General features: G+C 33.8%; 2 protein-coding genes across 2 annotated transcripts in view; one reads left to right on the forward strand and one right to left on the reverse strand.

Annotated features, from left to right (window-relative positions):
• Window positions 1-22383, reverse strand: part of SLCO1A2 (solute carrier organic anion transporter family member 1A2) — a 146828-nt gene that overhangs the window by 105422 nt on the left and 19023 nt on the right. The gene's annotated exons all lie outside the window — the stretch shown is intronic.
• Window positions 1908-7187, forward strand: IAPP (islet amyloid polypeptide; the record flags this gene model as incomplete). The annotated part of the gene is made up of 2 exons (XM_081309371.1): window positions 1908-1987; window positions 6989-7187. 2 exons carry the CDS (start codon window positions 1908-1910, stop codon window positions 7185-7187), a joined length of 279 nt encoding a protein of 92 aa, XP_081165497.1.

The following is a 22383-nucleotide window of genomic DNA, read 5'->3' on the forward strand; positions in this document are numbered from 1 at the left end:
ATTGGACAATATTTACTATGTCTAGGCCTCTATATCATTTCTAAACTACTATATACAACTGTTATATGCATTATCTTATAAGAAATTATTGACATTCCAAAACCTTTATTTCATTTGCTTCCCTTTTGGAATATCAGTAAACTTCACAGAAATATTAAAATTGCAGAATCATCGAATATTAAAACAAGTATTAGAAACAAGTTAGTCTCTTTCTCTTGAAATTTCTTCTAACACCCCCAAATGGTGTTACTAAGCTTTAAAGAAGTACATGAAATCAATAAGCTTACTATTTTTTTTAACTTGGAGAACTTCCATCATTTTTAGATAACACAAACATACACCGTTTCACTGACAGTTTGAGTTTCCTTTAGTTGCTGTACATGGTAGACAGTAGAATGAATTGGACATAACTTTTCTATGTTCATATATGAATACACGACCAGTAAACTCCACATCATGTACAACTACAAAAATGGGAAGTTATACTCCATGTATATTAGATATGTCAATATTCCACTGTCATGTAAAACTAAAAAGAATCAAAAAACTTTTAAAAAGAAACAAAAAAAAAGGGAAGCACATTTGGTGAAAATAAAAATAACAAATTATTTCAAAAGGCAAACTAGAGAGTATTCTGCTGAATCAAGTCATTCATAATTTTCTTAAGAAGTTAAAAGGGAAAAAAATATATTCCTTCAAAATAACTGTGATATTTCTGTATACTAACTAATGGGAAAAGTCCCTGAAAACTGCGAGAGAGAGAGAGAGAGAGAGAGAGAGAGAGAGAGAGAGAGAGAGAGAGAATGTGTATGTATTTGTATATGTATATATTTTTTTTGTGTATATATATATATATATATATATATATATATGTTTTATGTATATGTATGTGTATATATATGTGCACCTCTATTTAAATATTGACATATGAATTTGTAGATATAAAATCATTGTTTTATGCCTTAAATCTCCCCCACCTCACTGTAAATGACTTTTGTTTTTATATACTTTTTTAAAAAAATAAACCTCACCCTTCTATTCAATATGTTTCTGAATGTCATGGGATTAAGCCACAGGGATCATCTGGATTTAGTTATATCTCCTCATTGTCTCTGACTCTCCTCTGCATAAAAGCACATTTACTGTTATTCTTAATTACTTCTTTTTTTAAGTTTTTACTATGACATACATGTAATTCTTGAAAATCTGCTTACATTTTACAAAGATGACAAATTGAAACTTCTGCTGTATATTACACATCATTAACTGCACAGAGACACTCTGTATCTGCTGTGTTAATATTTACTGATGTATTAATGTAATAATACCCATCTGCTTCTGCTGTCTATGAGGCACTTTCTATGTAGGGATGGAAACTGATGACAAAGTCTCTCTGAGCTGCCTGATGTCAGAGCTGAGAAAGGTGTGAAGGGTATATAAGAGCTGGATTATTGGTAAGCAAGTAGGGGGCAAATACTCTAGTGAATGCAAGTTTGGACTTGTTTTCATGCAGCTTTCTTGCTATCAAAGGCATTTTCTGATATTGCTGACACCGAAGCATTAAAAGGTAAGGAATTTCTTATTTCTGGGAAAGTATTATTTAGTAAAGAAGATTCGAAGTTAAATATATGGTTTATTTCAAAGGAAAGCTAAAATTTGATTATTAAAATATAAATTATTAGATTGTTGAGAGAAGAAAATTGGGAAAATGAACATTTTAAAAATATTGGAAAACTGAAGAGTATTAAAGGATTTTACCAATAAGAATTATTAAGGTCTTTCTAAATTATGTTTTAAAATATTTAATTTTAAAATCAGGTTATGATTTAAAATGACATCAATCTCAACTGTAAGAAATTTCCTGATTTCACTGCTAGATTATTCTTTTCAGAAAATTCAAGAAAGCCATGTGTGTCCTAAAGCTACCAGTAGTGCTCCTTGTGTTCTTTGTGGCATTAAACCATCTGAAAGCTACCCCCATTGAAAGGTTAGTCACTAACTTTAAAATCTGGTTACTTTTGTAAAGTGTGGGAAAATTAGTATTTAATACTGCTTTATAACTAACAGCCCATGTGCCATCAGATTTCTGGTGAAATTATGTTACAAGCAGTACTTAAAGCCTTTCAGTTGTTCCTTGAATTCTGTGTTCTTTAAAGAATATTGTCAATGACTGATAAATCTCTCTGCTGGAACTTCTAACAGACAGGAATGGATAGTTCCAGTTTTATCAAGAAATACGCTGTTGGAACTTAGAGGGGCAAAGCCAGAACACGAAGCAGGAAAGACTAAAAGGTAGTCATTTCTACTCTATTAACCTGATATTGAAACAAACTAGAGATTAAGTAAAGCATGTATTTTATATCAAGTAGAATTTTGTGTATATTTACATAGACTTTTTTTCCTTAAAGGGCTTTGGAAATATCCAAACTTTTACATTTCCTTCTGGAAATTAAAGTGTATATAAATAATCAGGGGGCAAATTCAAGTTTTTCAGAAGTTAAGAGGAACTAGTTAAAAAGCCATTTGCTATTTGGAGATTCATTCTATATTTATGGCTATTCTGTTAATAAAACAATGATAAAATGTTAATCTTCTTGATATTACTTCTGAGCTGCTATAAAGATAGATTAATAATTCTTGAAATATTTTCATTATATAGCCTGTGCATCAAGATTTCCTCGGAAGGCTTATTATTCAAAGGTGTTATATCATCTAAAGGGTAGTTTTAAGGAAGTGTAAAAACTATGTCAGGTGAAATGATTAGCAGTAATTACAAGTTATGAATGGAAACCCCTTAAAACTTAGGTTTTCTTCCTTATATAAAAGATTTTGGAGTCCAGATTCATGCATCTGACATAAATAATGTCATGAGGATTTGTTTGTGCCTACATCAGTTTTGCCCATATAGTCTTGTAAGAATGAACATATACTTTCTTCAAGACCAAGGAGAATTCAAACTATCTTTAAAAAGAGTGTGCTTTAGTCATATTTGAACTTTTCTCATTAGAAACATTATCATCTTGTCTTTATTTTCTTTGAGATGTTTTCTGTTGGGTGGTGGTTCACTGCAATGTGTAAAGGTTTCTACTGTACCTACTTATAATAAATAGTAGGAATCATCAAAGGATTTTCTTTGTCATTTCAGGGCTTATTTAGTTTACAGGATGTTCTCAGAACTGACTGTAATTTTCAAGGTTTTTCATGGATAAAAATTCAAGGTTTTTCATGGATAAAAATAACTTTAAAACTGACATGAAGTTTCTGATAAGAGAACAATTGAATGATGACAAGAAAATTAACAGTATTACTTAGTATGTATGTTAATATCTTGATCTTTTCTTTCATTAGATACAGACATTTCCTAAGTACCTTTACAAATATGCCTTTATGAATATGTGCTTATTATGAGGTGAACTTCATTCAGAATTAGAATAATTCATAATATTACTTATTATCAAATTAAATCATGCTGGTCTCACAGTCTTTTACTTTGAATTAGGTATACTTATAAGGCATTCTTCAAATTGCTTTTTAATGTGTTTCCTGAAATCAGTATATTTGGTCATTTTTTAAAGGACGAATGATTAGTCATCCTGAGTATTATATAACATCCTATAAATCTCATAAAAAGCTAAGAAAACCTTAGTAGAAATATCTCAAATTTTAAACTCCTTTTAAAAATGAAGCTAATATATATTTATTATTCACTGTAATTTGCTTCATCAAATTCAATCATCTCATTTGAGACTTCTGCAACATTTGTACAGGTATGAGATAGGATTAAGAAGCAATAAACTGACTTTACAAACCAGAAAATGGTTACTTTTATTTTTTGTACCAGGGATTGAACCCAGGGGTATTCAACCACTGAGCCATATCCTCAACCTTTTTGTTTTTTTTTATTTTGAGAGAATCTCACTAAATTGTTTAGGGGCTCACTAAATTGCTAAGACTGGCTTTGAACTTGAGATCCTCCTGTCTCAGCCTCCTGAGTTGCTTGGATTACAGGTGTGTGCCACAACACCTGGCATTTCTTTACTTCTTACTCATGACTAAGGCAAAGGATCACACACTTTCCCTTTACATGTTATTGTAAGTATCTATCTGGCAAATAATCAGAGGGTAGTTAAAAATATAATTTCCCAGTGCTAAGCTATAGTCACTAGACTCTCCCAGTAGAATCTCACAGACTCCCACAAATAAATGTTAATTAAAAAAAACCCCTGAAACTGAAATGTCTTTAAACATACACAATTTAAGAGCTGTAGTTTAGCTTATTGCCATTGCTGTTTAAATTCTCTTGTGGTCAAGAATTTCTTGGTGTGTATGTGCCTATAAGTGGTCTGTAGTTTTAGTGTTTCAATAATTAGGTAGACAGACAAGTCATGTCTGCCCAAGTAGTCAATGAGAAAAAAATGCCTGACTGTGGAGGTGCAATGCCTTTTACTAACCATTTCAGCCATAATTTTCCAACCAAATGACTGTTTGGGGTAGAGTTTTGTTCATGCCCAACAGCATTTTTGGAAAAAAAAATTCACAGTTATGAAACAAACAAACATGAAAGTTCTTACTATTTGTTTTATGGAAAATAGTGGTCCTTCTAGGTAATTCAAATAAGATAACATTTTTCCTAGAATAATTTTAAATTCTACTACTGACCTTCCAACTGATTATCAAAGCCCAGCTGAGTATTTAGTGAACAGTATTTCATACTCCAAGCACTGGCTAAACACATCTTGGGATAGATAGCCCCTTTGAATTTCCTAATGTGACTGATAATTTCCCCTACTGCTTTACATCTATTAGTTGGAAGTGTTAAGGCCAAATTCCAATTCCTGTTGTTTTTTAAGAAAAAAAATCATTTAGAACTTAATGTCCAATGTATGAAAATAGCATTATAACTTTTTATAGCATTAAGCTATCTTTTTGAAATGCACATTGTTCAAAGTTATACCTTCAAAAAAATATTAGAATAGTGTGAATAAGATATAGACCAAAAAAATAGATCCCAGCCTGGATTTCCTTTGCCTGAATAATTGCTTTGTCTGCACACACGTAGAGTCAATAAATATTTAGTTCACCTGATTCTGTCTGAAGAATTTTCTACATTTGGAAAATAATAAGGTGGTAAAAAAATTAAATTCTTTTTTCACATAAAACTTTAAAAAATTTACACTTAGGCTATCTCCAGAGAGAGATAATTAAATATTCCCCCTCACAAAGTAAACACACTGAGATAAATCCACTGTATTTAACCCAAAATATGTATATTTATTCACATCTGAACATTGAGCTTTTGGCCTCATAACTATTACTTATATATAATTTTTTAGCAACACTTTGGTTTCTATGGAGTTAAAAACTAAAATATTTCTATAATTTTCCTAAAGATTCCCAAATGAGTAAAACAATCTTATTGTTCTGTATCCATTTAAAATTCCAATTTGAAAGACTGGGATAAAGCTCAACATTTGCAAGGCCCTGGGTTCAATCTTCAGTACTACAATAAGTAGTAATGAAATACCACTTTGAAAGCACACTGGTATATGGTCTGTATCTGGAACGTACCACCAAAGGCTCAAGTATAAAGACTTGGTCCTCAAGCCACAGTGCTATCATAAAGTGGCGGGCTCTTTTAAGAGGTTGGGCCAGATAGGATTTTGTTTTTAACGTTTACCCTAGCCCTTGCATTAAAATCATTGAAAGCATAAAATCTAAGTGACCAGAAGATAGAAATGTTCAAGTATTTGTGCTTAGAACTCCCACAATGCAAAAAGTGCCTGAACAGGTGACCAATTGATTTCCCTTTATAACACCTAACTTTATAATATCTGAAATTCTCCATTTTATTTTACTGTGGTAAGGACACTTAAATTTTTTAGTGGATAATGCATTATCTTTGACTGTAGACACAGTGCTCTACAGCTTATTCATTTTTAAAAAATATTTTTTTTTAGTTGTGGATAGACTTTTATTTTATTTATTTATATGCCATGCTGAGAATCAAACCCAGTGCCTCACACATGTCAGGCAAGTGTTCTGCCACTGAGCCACAATCTCAGCCCCAGCTTAGTCCTCTTAATAGAGACTTCATGTCCATTGATTAGCAACTCTCTATTTCCCCATCCCGCAGTCTCTGGTAAACACAATTCCATGGTTTAAGTCTCAAACTTGAGTATTTTATTCTTTGTACTTGTTCTTTTTATTTATACATGACAGTAGTATATATTTTGACATGTTGTATACATGGAGTGCAACTTCCCATTCTGTCAAATTTGAGTATTTTAGATAGCTCATATTTGTGTAAAATCATGCAGTATTTGTTTTTCTGGGACTGGTTTATTTCGCTTTAGCATAATATCATTAAAACTTATCCATCTTGTTGTATATTGCAGAATTTCATTCTGATATTTTTTCTTGACATTCTTGATTCATTATTTCAAGGAACTTAACAAAAATTAGCTAATATTGCTTACTTCTTGTTGGAAAGATCTGAGAAATTAAAATTACACCTATACAAAAATTATATAAATATAAAATGATATATATGTGTAAATATACACATTTATTTTCATATATTTCAATTTTTATATATTCTGGGTTAGATATAAATTTTACATTCTGAATACTTTTTATATGTCATAAAATAAGTTTATCAACAAGGTTTAGAAGAATATAATAGAAAGACTATTATTATTATCATTATTATCATCACTATATCATCATCATCATCATCATTCATCAGAAATGTATTCTGAATTTCCAAAGGAAGAATTATCCTGGGAAATGAAACATTGTCTACAGTGAAAGAGGCTGTATCATTTCCTAGTCAAAAATTGATTCTGTTGCATCTTCAAGGTATCAAAAGGATCTGTCATCCAGATGTTTGCAAACCAAAACACTGAGCTACTTCTGTGAAAATATTTCCTTTTCTTTTCATCTGTATCCAGTCCCAATTCTAAGCCTCTAACCTTTCATATTTGTTCAGCATTACCAATCACCAGATGGACAAACGGAAATGCAACACTGCCACATGTGCAACACAACGCCTGGCAAATTTTTTAGTTCGTTCCAGCCACAGCCTTGGTGCCGTTCTCTCAACTACGAATGTGGGATCCAATACATATGGCAAGAGGAATGCAGCTGAGGTTTTAAACAGAGAACCATTGAATTACTTACGCCTTTAGAGGTCAGTGTACCTCAATGGTTCTCAATGTTTTATGTATAAACATTCTAGTGATTTCCCATAATAATTAAGAGTGCCTTTTTCATTTCTAGAGTGAACGTATGATTGTGCCCCTTGTTTGTTAGCAATACAAGAAAACTGTTAAGAATTATCTTAAATTTACTACCAATTAAGTTTTCAGAATAAAAAGATGATGTCTTTAAAACTGATACGTTCTTGCTATACAGCTTTAGTTTTTAAAAGTCGTTTTAAAATGAAATTTTAAAGATCTGAGTTTAAGAACAAAGGAGAAAATGGTAGTTTGAAACTTGGTAAATGGTAAACAGCTAGTAGTCAAGTTTTGATTATGAGCATTAGAATACTAGCCCTTTATAGGTATCCTTGTTAAGCAATCCCTTTTTGCACTAGATTTCTGAAATAAGATGCAGTTTTAAAAATAAGTGCAAAAGTACTGCTCCTGATTCAGTCAAAATATTTTTGAGAATTCTACAATCTGTTGTCCTTGGTAATACTAAAGGTTATTTTAAAGTATAAAAGCAATATGTGTCCATGAAGGCTTTATTGTGTGTTATCAGGAGTAAGCTTTTATTAAATGTATATGCCCTTTGTTCTGTTTAAGTGTCTTTCAGCAAACTTCAGTCATATTTTTTTATACCTTTATTTTATTTGTTTATTGTATGTGGTGTCAGGGTTTGAACCCAGTGCCTCACGCATACTAGGCAAGTGCTCTACCACTGAGCCACAGCTCCAGCCCCATTCAGTTATATTTTATGCAGGGTATTTCAAAAGCAAATTGTGTTCTATTAGTCATGTCTTCAATTAAAAGACCAGAGACTTCTGGAAACTATGTGTTGTACAGCAACTTATTTTTTTTTTTTTTTTTTTGGCTAATTGGATGCTTCTAGCAGGGTTTTAAGCATGTGATGTACTTTTTTTGGTGGGAAATGCAGTATTGGACATGAATGAAATGCTTTGCTGTAAGTCAGATTCATACAGGCTGTCTGCTTTTCCCAGACTATGAGTCAGGTATCTTTGGAAGAAATATTAATTCATATAAACTACTACCATACTGAATTATGCCATTTCTAAATGCACTTAGCTTATAGTTTTTAAAAAATAGAAAAAATAGCATCTCAATCTTAGAATCTGACTTGTTAACTTGATTTCTATGTTAAAATTTTCCCTTATGAAGAAGTGTGCCTTAGATTACAAAATTATAGGTTTTTGTTGTTTTTTTCTAGCGAGTGTGTAGAAATAGGAAAAGATATTTATAATGAATTTTATGTCATGAATTGCATATTGAAACAAATAAATGGGCATATAAATTCCTATTGTGATGTTCAACTGTTGGCTCTTCTTTCAAAGTGGACTCATGCTCAACATTTCAAATTAAATAAGGTTCAACTAAGTTATAATTTCTTAATTTTAATAAAGATTTTCCTCTAATAGTATAAACAAAATCTTATTACTTATCACATCTCTACAAGGAATATTATCTATAATAAATACTTAGGCTTATGAATAATATATATTTATATGTTGTCATTTAGTTTTATATTTCAACACCCTAGACATCTTTCAGGTTCAAGGACACTGCATATGGTAGTGCATGATTTCCAGTAATTAAAAACAAAGAATTTATACATAGCAACCTAACAACCTCATGTGCTAGAGATTAGAACATAGGAGTGACTGTATAACTTTTGATTCCAAATGAAAGACTTTTGAGAAGATGACATTACATTGATATGGTAGATATTAATAGTAAATTGTTTCTAACATTTATTCATTCAGTTTCTTATCAAAGTAAACATTTAAAAGTGTTTAGCATTATTTCTCTAGTTAGATTGGTATTTGCAAATCAGCCAACACTCTAACAACACTGAGAATACTTTACTGCCATGGAGCTCAATGAATATTTCCCTGATTTTCCACAATTACTTTGTAAAAATGATGAGTATAACTTGATTGTCTTTGGAGGTACCAATGGTAAGAAAGATTTTGGTAACTAAATTTATTCCAAACTTTCTCATCATGAAATCACAGACTCCTGATTAACAGTGAGTTACACTTTCAAGTACTTTTACACAATTAAATTTTAAACACTTAGAAATACAAATAGTTTCTCTATGTTCCATGTTTCAATAGAATCAGAATAAAGAATTTAATAATACTACATATAAAACTTCTAAAATGTCACATGAGTATTTTTTTTAAAGAGAGAGTGAGAGAGGAGAGAGGAGAGAGAGAATTTTTAATATTTATTTTTTAGTTCTCGGCGGACACAACATCTTTGTTGGTATGTGGTGCTGAGGATCGAACCCGGGCCGCACGCATGCCAGGCGAGTGTGCTACCGCTTGAGCCACATCCCCAGCCCCTCATATGAGTATTATAAGAGTACATTATGTTGTGAGCCTCTTGCTTCTCAACATCCCATATATCATCATCAGAAAAATTATACTCAGAGTATAATATTTAAGAGTAGAAAAGCCTAGTGAGTCCACAGTTCCTTTGGTTAATGTGTCTCAGTGAAGAATGGGGAGTTTCACATAAAGTTAAGACAAAGCATTTTCCTCCTGCCCTTTAATTCTCCCTTTCATACATACACACACTACTCAGAGCTAGGAAAGATTGATCCTACAGTCAATGCATCTATAAGGGGCCTTATTATTGCTCACCAATATCCTATAAGAGATCATAATTCTCAGCCCCTTTGCACTTACATGGGACTAAAGGCCAATGAATATGAACAGGAGTGATGTGTGTCACTTCCGGTCTGATTCAATTGGTAAAATGCCTATATATTTTTCAGTCTTATTCTTTCTTCTGCTGCAGTAGTTCTGATGAGAAAGCTGGGTCCCCGTGAGTAACTTCATGGAGAGTATTCCTATTCATCTGTTTAAACATACAGTATGACTAAAAAATAAATCTTCATGGTTTCAATCTATAGCCCTACCCATAATATAAAAACTAAAATCAAACTTCTCACCTTGCCTTCCATACTTGCTTCTCCTGCCAACTATTCATTACATTTAAAAATAGTACAACCAGCCAGGCATGGTGGCTCACACCTGTAATCCTAGCAACTTGGGAGAATAAAACAGGAGGATCACAAATTCAAGGCCAGCTTCAGCAACTTGGTGAGATCCTGTTTCAAGATAAACAATAATCAAAAGGCTGGGAATGTAGTTCAGTGGTAAAGTGCCCCTAGGATCAAAACCCAGTTCAAACAAACATACAAACAAAAATAGCACAACCATTCTTCCTCTATACTTCAACCTTGAAATCTAGGAAATATCTCCAGTTGCTCTAATTCCTTGTTCCATGCATTCAAATCAAAACAACTTTAGCCCTCTTTACTGAAAGCCAGGACCAATGAAATACCCTGTTAATTATCTAATCTCCAGTTTTTTTCTACAATATTTTACACAAATAGTGGGAAAAGTTTCCAAACACACATTTTTCACTGTGTCAGTTTTCAACACAAAAGTTTCCAGAGGCTTATTCTTACCTATTGCAATTTGTGAGATTGTTTAGCTTGACATTAAAATCCCTCCAAAAATTAACTCAAGTCCTCTTTTCCAGCTTTATCTCACATCATTTTACTTCATATATTTATGAGAGTATTACATTGTTACTATTTAAAAATGCTATATATAATGTCATCCTATTGCCATATTCTTGGTGTATTTGATGCACCATTCTTCAACATTGCTAGGTACCTAAAGCAGAGACTAGAACTTAATTATTTCTCCATTCTACAATTTTCCTGTAGTACAATCAAGAAATTTAATCCTATGTACACATTCTGGAGGTTACTTGAGAAGTTTGCGTCTTCAGTCCTGGATATTGTACTGGCATAGAGCTTAGTTATCTTCTGAAAATGACTAGACATTTATCACCAGCATGTTTTAGTTGACAGTGGATTGAGCAATTGTTCCATCTAAAAACATTACATTATGGAAGAAGCTAGTACCTAACATTTTATGGCAGATATTGTTTTCCATATAACCAAACATAATAGCTGAACTACAGAATCTATATATCTATATATTCTACATATACATAAAATGTATCATTATCTCAGAGCATATTAATTATTTTTTACATTGATTTTAATTACTAAACCCTTTATGGAATAAATCTCATCTCCCAATGAAATAAACATAGCATTACAAACTAAATATTTAAATTCCATAAATAATTATTGAAATAAAAGCCTTACATTTCTATAATAAAGTATAATTAAATAAATTTCACTAAAAATGGGCTTTCTGGTGGAGTGGGGCAGGAGAAAATGGTCATGTTTCTCAATTTATTTGAAGAAAAAATATCCTTTCTTTTGAAGAATGATAATATAACTTAATAGACTTCCCTTATTCTTATTATTGATTTATAATATACATTGAATTCATAAGTTTCACATGTAAAACTTAAATCTTTGCTTATTGCTTAAACTGTGAAACTGTTTAATTTTGTATCACTTTGGTGAAACTATACCTAGTTTACAAAAGTCATTCTTTTTCATGCAGTTCTTTGACTTGTGTTATTTGGAAATATGTATACTGATTGAAATGTCTTTGCTTTGAAACATTTATTAACAGAGTAATGAAATATTAAAAAGTATAGTGAGTCATAGTTCTGTGGCATTCTAACAGGAAAAACAAAAACACAAAAAAATAGAAATTTATCCATGATGCTCAGACATGACTTTGACAAACTGAATACTCCTGTCAATCATGAGAGAAATGGTTCCATAACTTGTTAAAACCCAAATTTTAAGATGAAATTTTTACACAGATACAGCTAAATAAACTTTTCAGTGGAGCAATATATGAATTAGTATAATAGTATTTCATTTGGCTTGTGATTAATATCCATAAGAACATAAAGTGGCTGGAACTAGGGTTAACTCTAAATAAATTCTTAAAAAATAACTGTGGGGCTGGGATGTGGCTCAAGTGGTAATGCGCTCACCTGGCATGCGCGGGGCTCTGGGTTCGATCTTCAGCACCACATAAAAATTTTAAAAAATAAAAATGTTGTGTCCACTGAAAAACTGAAAAATAAATATTAAAAAATTATCTCTTCTCTCTATCTCTCTCTCTCAAAAGAAAAAAGAAAAAAATAACTGTGCTGTGACAGTTACTCATAGAGCAACTCATATTTTTCCTCTGTGAACTGAGAGATATTTTCTGCATACTGATTGCTGTGCTCCACTATCCAAACACTTTCCATTAAAGTTCTGTTACAAGACCAAGTAATAACAAGAATACAAATATGCATTTTACAATTTACAAGTTAGATCACAAGATCTTTGTGATGGGCAGGACTAGGTATCATTCTTCAGTTGAATAATGAAAAAAAACATCTAAAAGTATAAGTCTAATAGTGAAAAGCCACAAGACAGTTTTGGGGAAACACCAATATTTGGACATTTGACAAATGCTTCTGCTTATCTGATAATTATTTAATAAGGGTCTTTCATTATATATATGGAGGAAGCCTTTATAATGCAAGCCCCTTGGGCATCTACTAATAACAAGAAATACACTTATCTGGGTAGAAATCAAGTTACTATGAACCTCCTGTTTTCCCAGATGTGGCATGAAAAAAATAATAAATTACTGAGAATTACTATGAAGCTTAAATGAGATCATCTCTGTGATGAAAATAGCTGGGATTCTGGCTGAAAATCTTCCCTGAAATAAATTCTGGTTCCTTCCCCTTTTTCTTGTGCAGGGCAAAGTTCCCTTTGTATGCCTTGCAAGGACCATGTTGCCACAGTAGAATGACTTTGGGCCACACCTTTCTAGGAGGGGACCCATCCACTGCAGAGTTTATGAAGGTGATAAGGGAGAACCAAGTATTTTTTAATGAGACTCTATTCTATGCCTGAATGTCCCAACACAGCTCATACTTGGTACAATTGGTATTTGTAGGGATAATAAAGAATCTGAGGCAGAAGACAAAGTGATATGTACAAAGTCAAATGGCTAACGTGCAGTAGAGTCAACGTATTAACCCAAATATGCATCATTCCATGTTTGCTGAGCCAGATAGTATTTAAGTGCTTGAGATGCATCAGTACACCAGATAGACAAAATCCCTCATTCTCATGGAAGCTATGTTCTAGCATTGGATAAAGGTGGGTACCAGAGATATACTCTTAGTCTCTATGTTTAACCATTTCCTCCAACCTAAGATATAATAAGATGTGTGTGTGTGTGTGTAAAACTCTTTTCTTCTTCCTTCTTAGCTGAATAAACTAAATCACAAATATTTTTAGCAAAACAATAAATTGTTATGACAATTAAAAGAAAATAGTTGCTATCTTCTAAGTACCATTTATATGTACTTTATATATATATATGTATATAAATATATATAATTGTTAGTGCTTACAATACCCTATCATACAATGAGCTGGACCATTCAGCTCATTTTTACTCCTTAGTTTCTACCAGTAAATGTTACACAGTAAATAAGGATAGATCTAGGATTGAAACCCAGGTTTACCAGATGCTGGAGTCCAGACCATTTCTCTACTTCATGTTCAAACAAAAGCATTTTTCTTCTACTTCCACAGTTCATTGTGGTTTATCCTATGTGGGGCCATGCCAAATCAGTTTGTCTTGGAACTGGACAAATAGGTCAGACAAAAGAATAATGGAACTAAAATATTTATTCAAAATGTGAAAAACTGTTTTAAATTGAGAATAACAACCATTTGGGGGAAGGAAGGGTACTGGCTTTGAATTTGCGAATCTCCTGCCTCAGCCTCCCAAGCCACTGGGATTACAGGCATCCACCGCAGAGCCTGGCTAAGAATAACAATCTTTACTTTACCCAGTATGAAAACAGTTTTGCTTTGCTTTATTTTTTTTTAAGTTTCAACTGGAGAAAGTTGGAGGAAGAAAAAATCTAACACACTTATTAAAATTTCCAGCACTGAAAGACTGCTGGTAATGCACTTTTTCCCTTTCAAAAACAAGTGCGATTTTTACATTCAGTTTGCTAGTGAGACTTTGTTTTCTATTGATTGTTCTGTTATACAACTAGGAAAACTTCAATGGAAACTGCTGAGTGGATCAGCCCACATCTTATACTCAATCCCTCAAGGTCCTCCTATAGGTCTTCAATCTACATTTCCATCTGTCTCACTATTGATTCCCTTGTTTGTTAAACTATCAATTTCATACTCACATTTAATTACCTTTATGCCCTGGCTCATACAATTCACTCATTTGAAAGATACTTTCCCAGGGGCTGGGTTTGTGGTTCAGTGATAGAGTGCTCACCTGGCATGTGTGAGGTTGGATACTCAGCACCACATAAAAATAAATACATAAAATAAAGGTATTGTGTCTATCTACAACTTAAAAATAAATAAAAATAAAAAATACAAATAGGGCTGAGTTCAATACCCAGTACCCCCCCCCAAAAAAAAGAAAAGAAAGATCCTTTCCCAGTGTAGTTTTACTCTGGTCAGAATAGCAATTATCAAGAATACAAGTAACAATAAATGTTAGCAAGGATGTTGGGGGAAAGATATACTCATACATTGCTGTTGGGAATGCAAATTGATTCAACCACTCTGGAAAACAGTATGGATATTCCTCAGAAAACTTGGAATGGAACTACATTTTTACCCAGTTATCCCACTCCTTTGTGGGACACCCAATGTACTTAAAATACTACAGTGATGCAACCACATCAATGTTTATAGCAGGTCAATTCATAATAGCTAAGGTATATAACCAACCTAGGCACCCCTCAACAGATAAATTGATGAAGAAAATGTGGTACATATACATAATGGAATATTACTCAGCCATAAAGAAGAATGAAATGATGGCATTTGCAGGTAAATGGATGAAACTAGAGACTATCATGCTAAATGAAATAAACCAAACAAAAAAAAACAAAGGTTGAATGTTCTCTTTGATATGTAGATGCTAACACACAACATTGGGATGGGGGAAGAATAGAAGTTTATTGGATTAGACAAAGAAGAATGAAGGGAAGGGAGAAGAGATGGGAATAGGAAAGACAGTAGAACAAATCAGATACAACTTTCTTATGTTCGTACATGAATATACCACCAGTGAAACTCCACATCACATACAACCACAAGAATGGAATCCTAATTAGAATAAGTTATACTCTATGTATGTATAATATGTCAAAATATATTCTACTGAAATGTGTATTTAAAAAGAACAAATTTAAAATTTTTTTAAAAAGAAAAATCATTTTCCCATCTCTGGGATCTATACCCTGTTTCCTCTCAAATGCTACATTCTCTGTGGAATGCATTCTGATCTGTTCAGCTCTCCTCTGAACTTATATGGACTTTTATCTGCATAACTGTTCCAATATCGTTTTTCTTCAAGCATTCACTCAGTCACTGATCAAATATCTATTTATATTAATTTTTTATATAATGTTAGTTTATCAGTTGCATTTTGAAGACTACCTCAGAGAAATTCATAGTTTCACCTTCTATTTTGGTTTTGTATACCCAGATGTTATTTCCTCATCTGACCTGTAAACTACCCAAAATCAACAATGTATGTGTTGTCTCTGTAATTCCCACAGCACTTAAGTTCATTATTTGCATATAATATGTTTTCAGTACATATTGGATGAATAAATGTATTCCATGAATATTGAACAAATAAATGAATAAGTGGACTTTAGTATAATTTAGTAATTTAATATAGTGCAATGAGGTTGATAGAGTATGGCACCTTGTGCTTTTTGTTATACAGGGATTGTAGAGTTTTATTAAAGAATAGAAATAAAATATGCAAAATGTCTGCCATACTTTTGGTGTTCCACCAGTGATAGAAATCTTAGCCATGATAACTACAACTTCATGAACAAAGGAATGGTGTGGTATTACTATGGGTCCTTTTGTTATTAAATAGGAAGATTTACAAAGGAAGGAGGATAAAGGTAGGTAACATAAGTGCATACAAAATGTGAGGAAGTATTCAAAAATAAACAAATACAGAAATAGAATAATGACAGTAATCTACCCACATCCTAAATAAGATTTGTTCCCTGCTCCAATAACCAAATGATGCAAAGTCACTTGGACTGCACAATGGCATCTAGAATTACAAAATTTTGACAGAACCATACAAGATACAGCCTCTAAAAATCCACCCTCTTCCCTGTGAAAACATTATTTTTGTTCTTTGGAACAAAGGTTGTGATCAGTAAGAGGCACACAAATCCTTAAAAGGAAATAGCAGACAAAACAGAAACAGCACATCTAGTTGAGTTTACCTGGCTTGTAAGTAGATTAGGAGAGTAGGAGGAAATTCTAAAATTCTAAAAGGATAGAATTTAAGTTGCCAGAAATCTTACCACACATATAACAAACAAAATATTAATCAACATTTTTAAAGTCGAAATCATGAACAGGCTTTATGAAAAGGAAAACTAAATCCATCAGAAATGTGAACACTTAGATTCAGAAACACTATTTATTCATCTTTATGGGAATAATTCCCTGATTATCCTATAAATACATGGATATGGGATTTCTGGAACTGAAATACTGATTAATTAGTAGGAGCTTGCCTGAAGAGTAAAAGCCTGGTCAGGACAGCTATAACCGTGACAAAATTGTGCTCTTATTTGTGATAATTAACTTCATTCTATTAAAAATATGCCACTGGTTTTATAAATATAAATAATGTGATCAAGCAACAGGTCTTGAGCAGAAATCCTGTCCAGAATCGACTCCCACAACACTCTAGCATTTGAAATTCATTCTGGTGCATCATAAGGGCTTTTTAGTTTCAAGAGTCTCTAGCCAAAAGACAAATCTCTCTTGAGGGAGAAATTTTTATCAACTAATATTGAAGTCAGTTAACATCTAGCTAAGAACAAAGCTCTAAGGGAATGGGATAGGCACCTGGTAAAATAAAAATGGTGGAAGAAAAGTAGAGGTGAGCTGTAAGGAAAAGCAAAGGGAGAAGGAGGAGAAGATAAATGCATAAAAGAGTCTTTTACCTTACAAGGCCTCTAGTCATATTTTGGGCCCCACACATTTGCAATCAGTTTTTCAGATGACTAAGTATGATTGGGACTTAAAGGCCCTTTCCTACTCTGGTCATGAAGATCCTAAAATGTTAACCTGGGGATTGGGGAAGAGAAGGCTGAGGGCACAATACAGGGAAAGAAGCAAGACAATAGAAGCAAATTTGTTTCTATGAAGCTTCCTCAGGCTTCCTCAGACTGATTCTGGGGAAATGCTTAGGAACCCTCTTTTTTTCTTTCCAGAACCCCTCCTCAAGAAATGCCACTGCAGAGGGGCAGAGCAGAGCCGACGCCTGCACCCAGAACAGGCCCAGCGACCCTCCGGCATGATAGTCACGTCACCCCAATTGGAGTAGGGGCAGAGTAGAGCCGCCGCCCGTGCCCGGGAAAGGCCCAGCGACCCGCCGACTTGGTAGCCACGTCACCCCAATTGGAGTAGGGGCAGAGCAGAGCCGCCGCCCGCACCCAGAACAGGCCCAGCAACCCGCCAGCGTGGTAGACACATCACCCCAATTGGAGTGGGGCAGAGCAGAGCCACCGTTCGCGCCCGGAACAGGCCCAGCGACCCGCCGGCGTGGTAGACACATCACCCCAATTGGAGTAAGGGCAGAGCAGAGCCACCACCCGCGCCTGCAAGGTAGGCAGAACACCGACCAACCGGCAGAACAGGCCCAGGGGTCCGCGGGCGTGGTAGACAGATCACCCCAATTGGAGGAGGAGCACAGCTGCCGCCCGCCCATGCAAGGGAGACTTTTCAACTATACAAGAGCAATATAAATATATAGGGGGGAAATTCAATAACACAACAGTTTCACCAAGCAGAAAGAAACGCGAGCAGTATGAAAAGACAAGGAAAGAAAGGACCACAAGCAATGCAGGTCAACTCAATTTTAGAAGAGGTAATAGCTGCTGCAGATGGAATGTCAGATAAAGAATTCAGGATATACATGCTTCAGATGATCTGGAGTCTCAAGGAAGACATTAGACAGCAAAATCAGACAATGAAGATCACTTCGACAAAGAATTGCATAAACAAATCCAAGAAGCAAAAGATTAACTATATAGGGAGATAGAGATTATAAAAAACAAACAGAAATCCTAGAAATGCAGGAAGCAATAAACCAACTTAAAAACTAAATTGAGAATACTACCTGCAGAGTAGAACACTTAGAAGATAGAACATCAGACAATGAAGACAAAGTATTTCAACTTGAAAAGAACATAGACAGCTCAGCAAGACTGTTAAGAAACCATGAGCAGAACATCCAAGAAATATGGGATAACATAAAGAGACCAAACTTAAGAGTCATTGGGATACAGGAAGGTATAGAGGTCCAAACCAAAGGAATGAGCAATCTATTCAATGAAATAATACAAGAAAACTTCCCAGACTTGAAGAATGAGACAGAATCCCAAATCCTAGAAGCCTACAGGACGCCGAATGTGCAAAATCATAAGAGATCCACACCTAGACACATTATAATGAAGATGTCCAATATACAGAATAAGGAGAGAATTTTAAAAGCTACAAGAGAAAGGAAGCAGATTACATTTAGGGGTAAACCAACCAGGAAAACAGCTGATCTTTCAACACAGACTATGAAAGCTAGAAGATCCTGGAATAACATATTTCAAACACTGAAAGAAAATGGGTTCCAACCAAGAATTGTGTATCCAGCGAAATTAAGCTTCAGGATGGAAGATGAAATTAAAACCTTCCACGATAAACAAAAGTTAAAAGAATTTGCAGCTAGAAAACCATCTATTTCAAAACATCCTCAGCAAAATATTACAGGAAGAGGAAATGGAAAATATCAATGAAAACCAACAGCGGGAGGTAGTACAGTAAAGGGGGGAAAATAATCAAAGAGGAAAACAAACCATGTTTAGTAACATAAATAAACAAAAATGGCTGGAAGAACAACCCATATCTCAATAATAACCCTAAATGTTAATGGCTTAAACTCACCAATTAAGAGACACAGGCTAGTAGAATGGATCACAAAACAAGACCCAACAATATGCTGCCTTCAGGAGACGCATTTGATAGGAAAAGACATACATAGACTGAAGGTGAAAGGGTGGGAAAAATCATATCACTCATATGGACTTTGGAAACATGAAGGAGTGTCCATATAAATATCAAATAAAATAGATTTCAACCCAAAGTTAATCAAAAGGGATAAAGAGGGACACTACATACTGCTCAAGGGAACGATACACCAACAAGACATAACAATCATAAATATATATGCCCCAAACTATGGTGCAGCTATGTTCATCAAGCAAACTCTTCTCAAGTTCAAGAGTCTAATAGACCACCATACAATAATCATGAGAGACATCCACACACCTCTCTCACCACTGGACAGATCGTCCAAACAAAAGTTGAATAAGGAAACTATAGAACTCAATAACACAATTAATAACCTAGACTTAATTGACATATATAGAATATAGCACCCAACATCAAGCAGTTACACTTTTTTCTCAGCAGCACATGGATCCTTCTCAAAAATAGATCATATATTATGTCACAGGGCAACTCTTAGACAATATAAAGGAGTAGAGATAATACCATGCATCTTATCTGATCATAATGGAATGAAACTGAAAATCAATGATAAAAGAAGGAAGGAAAAATCATGCATCACTTGGAGAATGAAAAATAGGTTACTGAATGATCAATGGGTTATAGAAGACATCAAGGAGTAAATTAAAAAATTCTTAGAGATAAGTAAAAACACAGACACAACATATCGGAATCTATGGGACACCTTGAAAGCAGTTCTAAGAGGAAAATTCATTGCTTGGAGTTCATTCCTTAAAAAAAGAAAAAACCAACAAATAAATGATCTCATACTTCATCTCAAAATCCTAGAAAAAGAAGAGCAAAACAACAGCAAAAGAAGTAGAAGGCAAGAAATAATTAAAATCAGAGCTGAAATAAATGAAATCGAAACAAAAGAAACAATTGAAAAAATTAACAAAACTAAAAGTTGGTTCTTTGAAAAAATAAATAAAATCGACAGACCCTTAGCCATACTAATGAAGAGAAGAAGAGAGAGAACTCAAATTACTAGCATACGGGATGAAAAAGGCAACATCACAACAGACACTTCAGAAATACAGAAGATAATCAGAAATTATTTTGAATCCTTATACTCCAATAAAATAGAAGATAGTGAAGGCATCGATAAATTTCTTAAGTCATATGATCTGCTCAGATTGAGTCAGGAAGATATAGACAACCTAAACAGACCAATATCAATTGAGGAAATAGAAGAAACCATCAAAAGACTACCAACTAAGAAAAGCCCAGGACCAGATGGGTATACAGCAGAGTTTTACAAAACCTTTAAAGAGGAAATAATACCAATAATTTTCAAGCTATTTCAGGAAATAGAAAAAGAGGGAGAACTTCCAAATTCATTCTACGAGGCCAACATCACCCTGATTCCTAAACCAGACAAAGACACTTCAAAGAAAGAAAACTACAGACCAATATATCTAATGAACCTAGATGCAAAAATCCTCAATAAAATTTTGGCGAATCGGATACAAAATCATATCAAAAAAATTGTGCACCATGATCAAGTAGGATTCATCCCTGGGATGGTTCAATATACGGAAATCAATAAATGTTATTCACCACATCAATAGACTTAAAGATAAGAACCATATGATCATCTCGATAGATGCAGAAAAAGCATTGGACAAAGTACAGCATCCCTTTATGTTCAAAACTCTAGAAAAACTAGGGATAACAGGAACATACCTCAATATTGTAAAAGCAATCTATGCTAAGCCTCAGGCTAGCATCATTCTGAATGGAGAAAAATTGAAGGCATTCCCTCTAAAATCTGGAACAAGACAGGGATGCCCTCTCTCACCACTTCTGTTCAACATAGTTCTTGAAACACTGGCCAGAGCAATTAGGCAGATGAAAGAAATTAAAGGCATAAAAATAGGAAAAGCAGAACTCAAATTATCACTACTTGCAGATGACATGATTCTATACCTAGCAGACCCAAAATGGTCTACAAAGAAACTACTAGAACTAATAAATGAATTCAGCAAAGTGGCAGGATATAAAATCAACATGCATAAATCAAAGGCATCCCTGTATATCAGTGACAAATCCTCTGAAATGGAAATCAGGACATCATTCCATTCACAATATCCTCAAAAAAAATAAAATACTTGGGAATCAACCTAACAAAAAGAGGGTGAAAGACTCATACAATGAAAACTACAGAACCCTAAAGAGAGAAATAGAAGAAGATCTTAGAAGATGGAAAAGTATACCCTGTTCATGGATAGGAAGAACTAACATCATCAAAATGGCGATATTACCAAAAGTTCTCTATAGGTTTAATGCAATGCCAATCAAAATCCCAATGGCATTTCTTGTAGAAATAGAGAAAGCAATCATGAAATTCATATGGAAAAATAAAAGACCCAGAATAGCAAAAACAATGCTAAGCAGGAAGTGTGAATCAGGCGGTATAGTGATACCAGACTTCAAACTATACTACAGAGCAATAGTAACAAAAACAGCATGGTACTGATAACAAAACAATGGTACAGAATGGTACTGATAACAAAACATGGTACTGATAACAAAAAAATGGTACAGAATAGAGGACACAGAAACCAACCCACAAAACTACAACTATCTTATATTTGATAAAGGGGCTAAAAGCATGCAATGGAGGAAGGATAGCATCTTCAACAAATGGTGTTGGGAAAACTGGAAATCCATATACAACAAAATGAAACTGAATCCCTTTCTCTCGCCATGCACAAAAGTTAACTCAAAATGGATCAAGGAGCTTGATATCAAATCAGAGACACAGCATCTGATAGAAGAAAAAGTTGGCTACGATCTACATACTGTGGGGTCTGGCTCCAAATTCCTCAATAGGACACCCATAGCACAAGAGTTAATAACTAGAATCGACAAATGGGACTTACTCAAACTAAAAAGTTTTTTCTCAGCAAAAGAAACAATAAGAGAGGTAAATAGGGAGCCTACATCCTGGAAACAAATTTTTACTCCTCACACTTCAGATAGAGCCCTAATATCCAGAGTATACAAAGAACTCAAAAAATTAGACAATAAGATAACAAATAACCC

This window comes from Spermophilus citellus (genome assembly GCF_964194105.1).
Source record: "Spermophilus citellus genome assembly, chromosome: 10".
Lineage (NCBI taxonomy): Eukaryota > Metazoa > Chordata > Mammalia > Rodentia > Sciuridae > Spermophilus > Spermophilus citellus.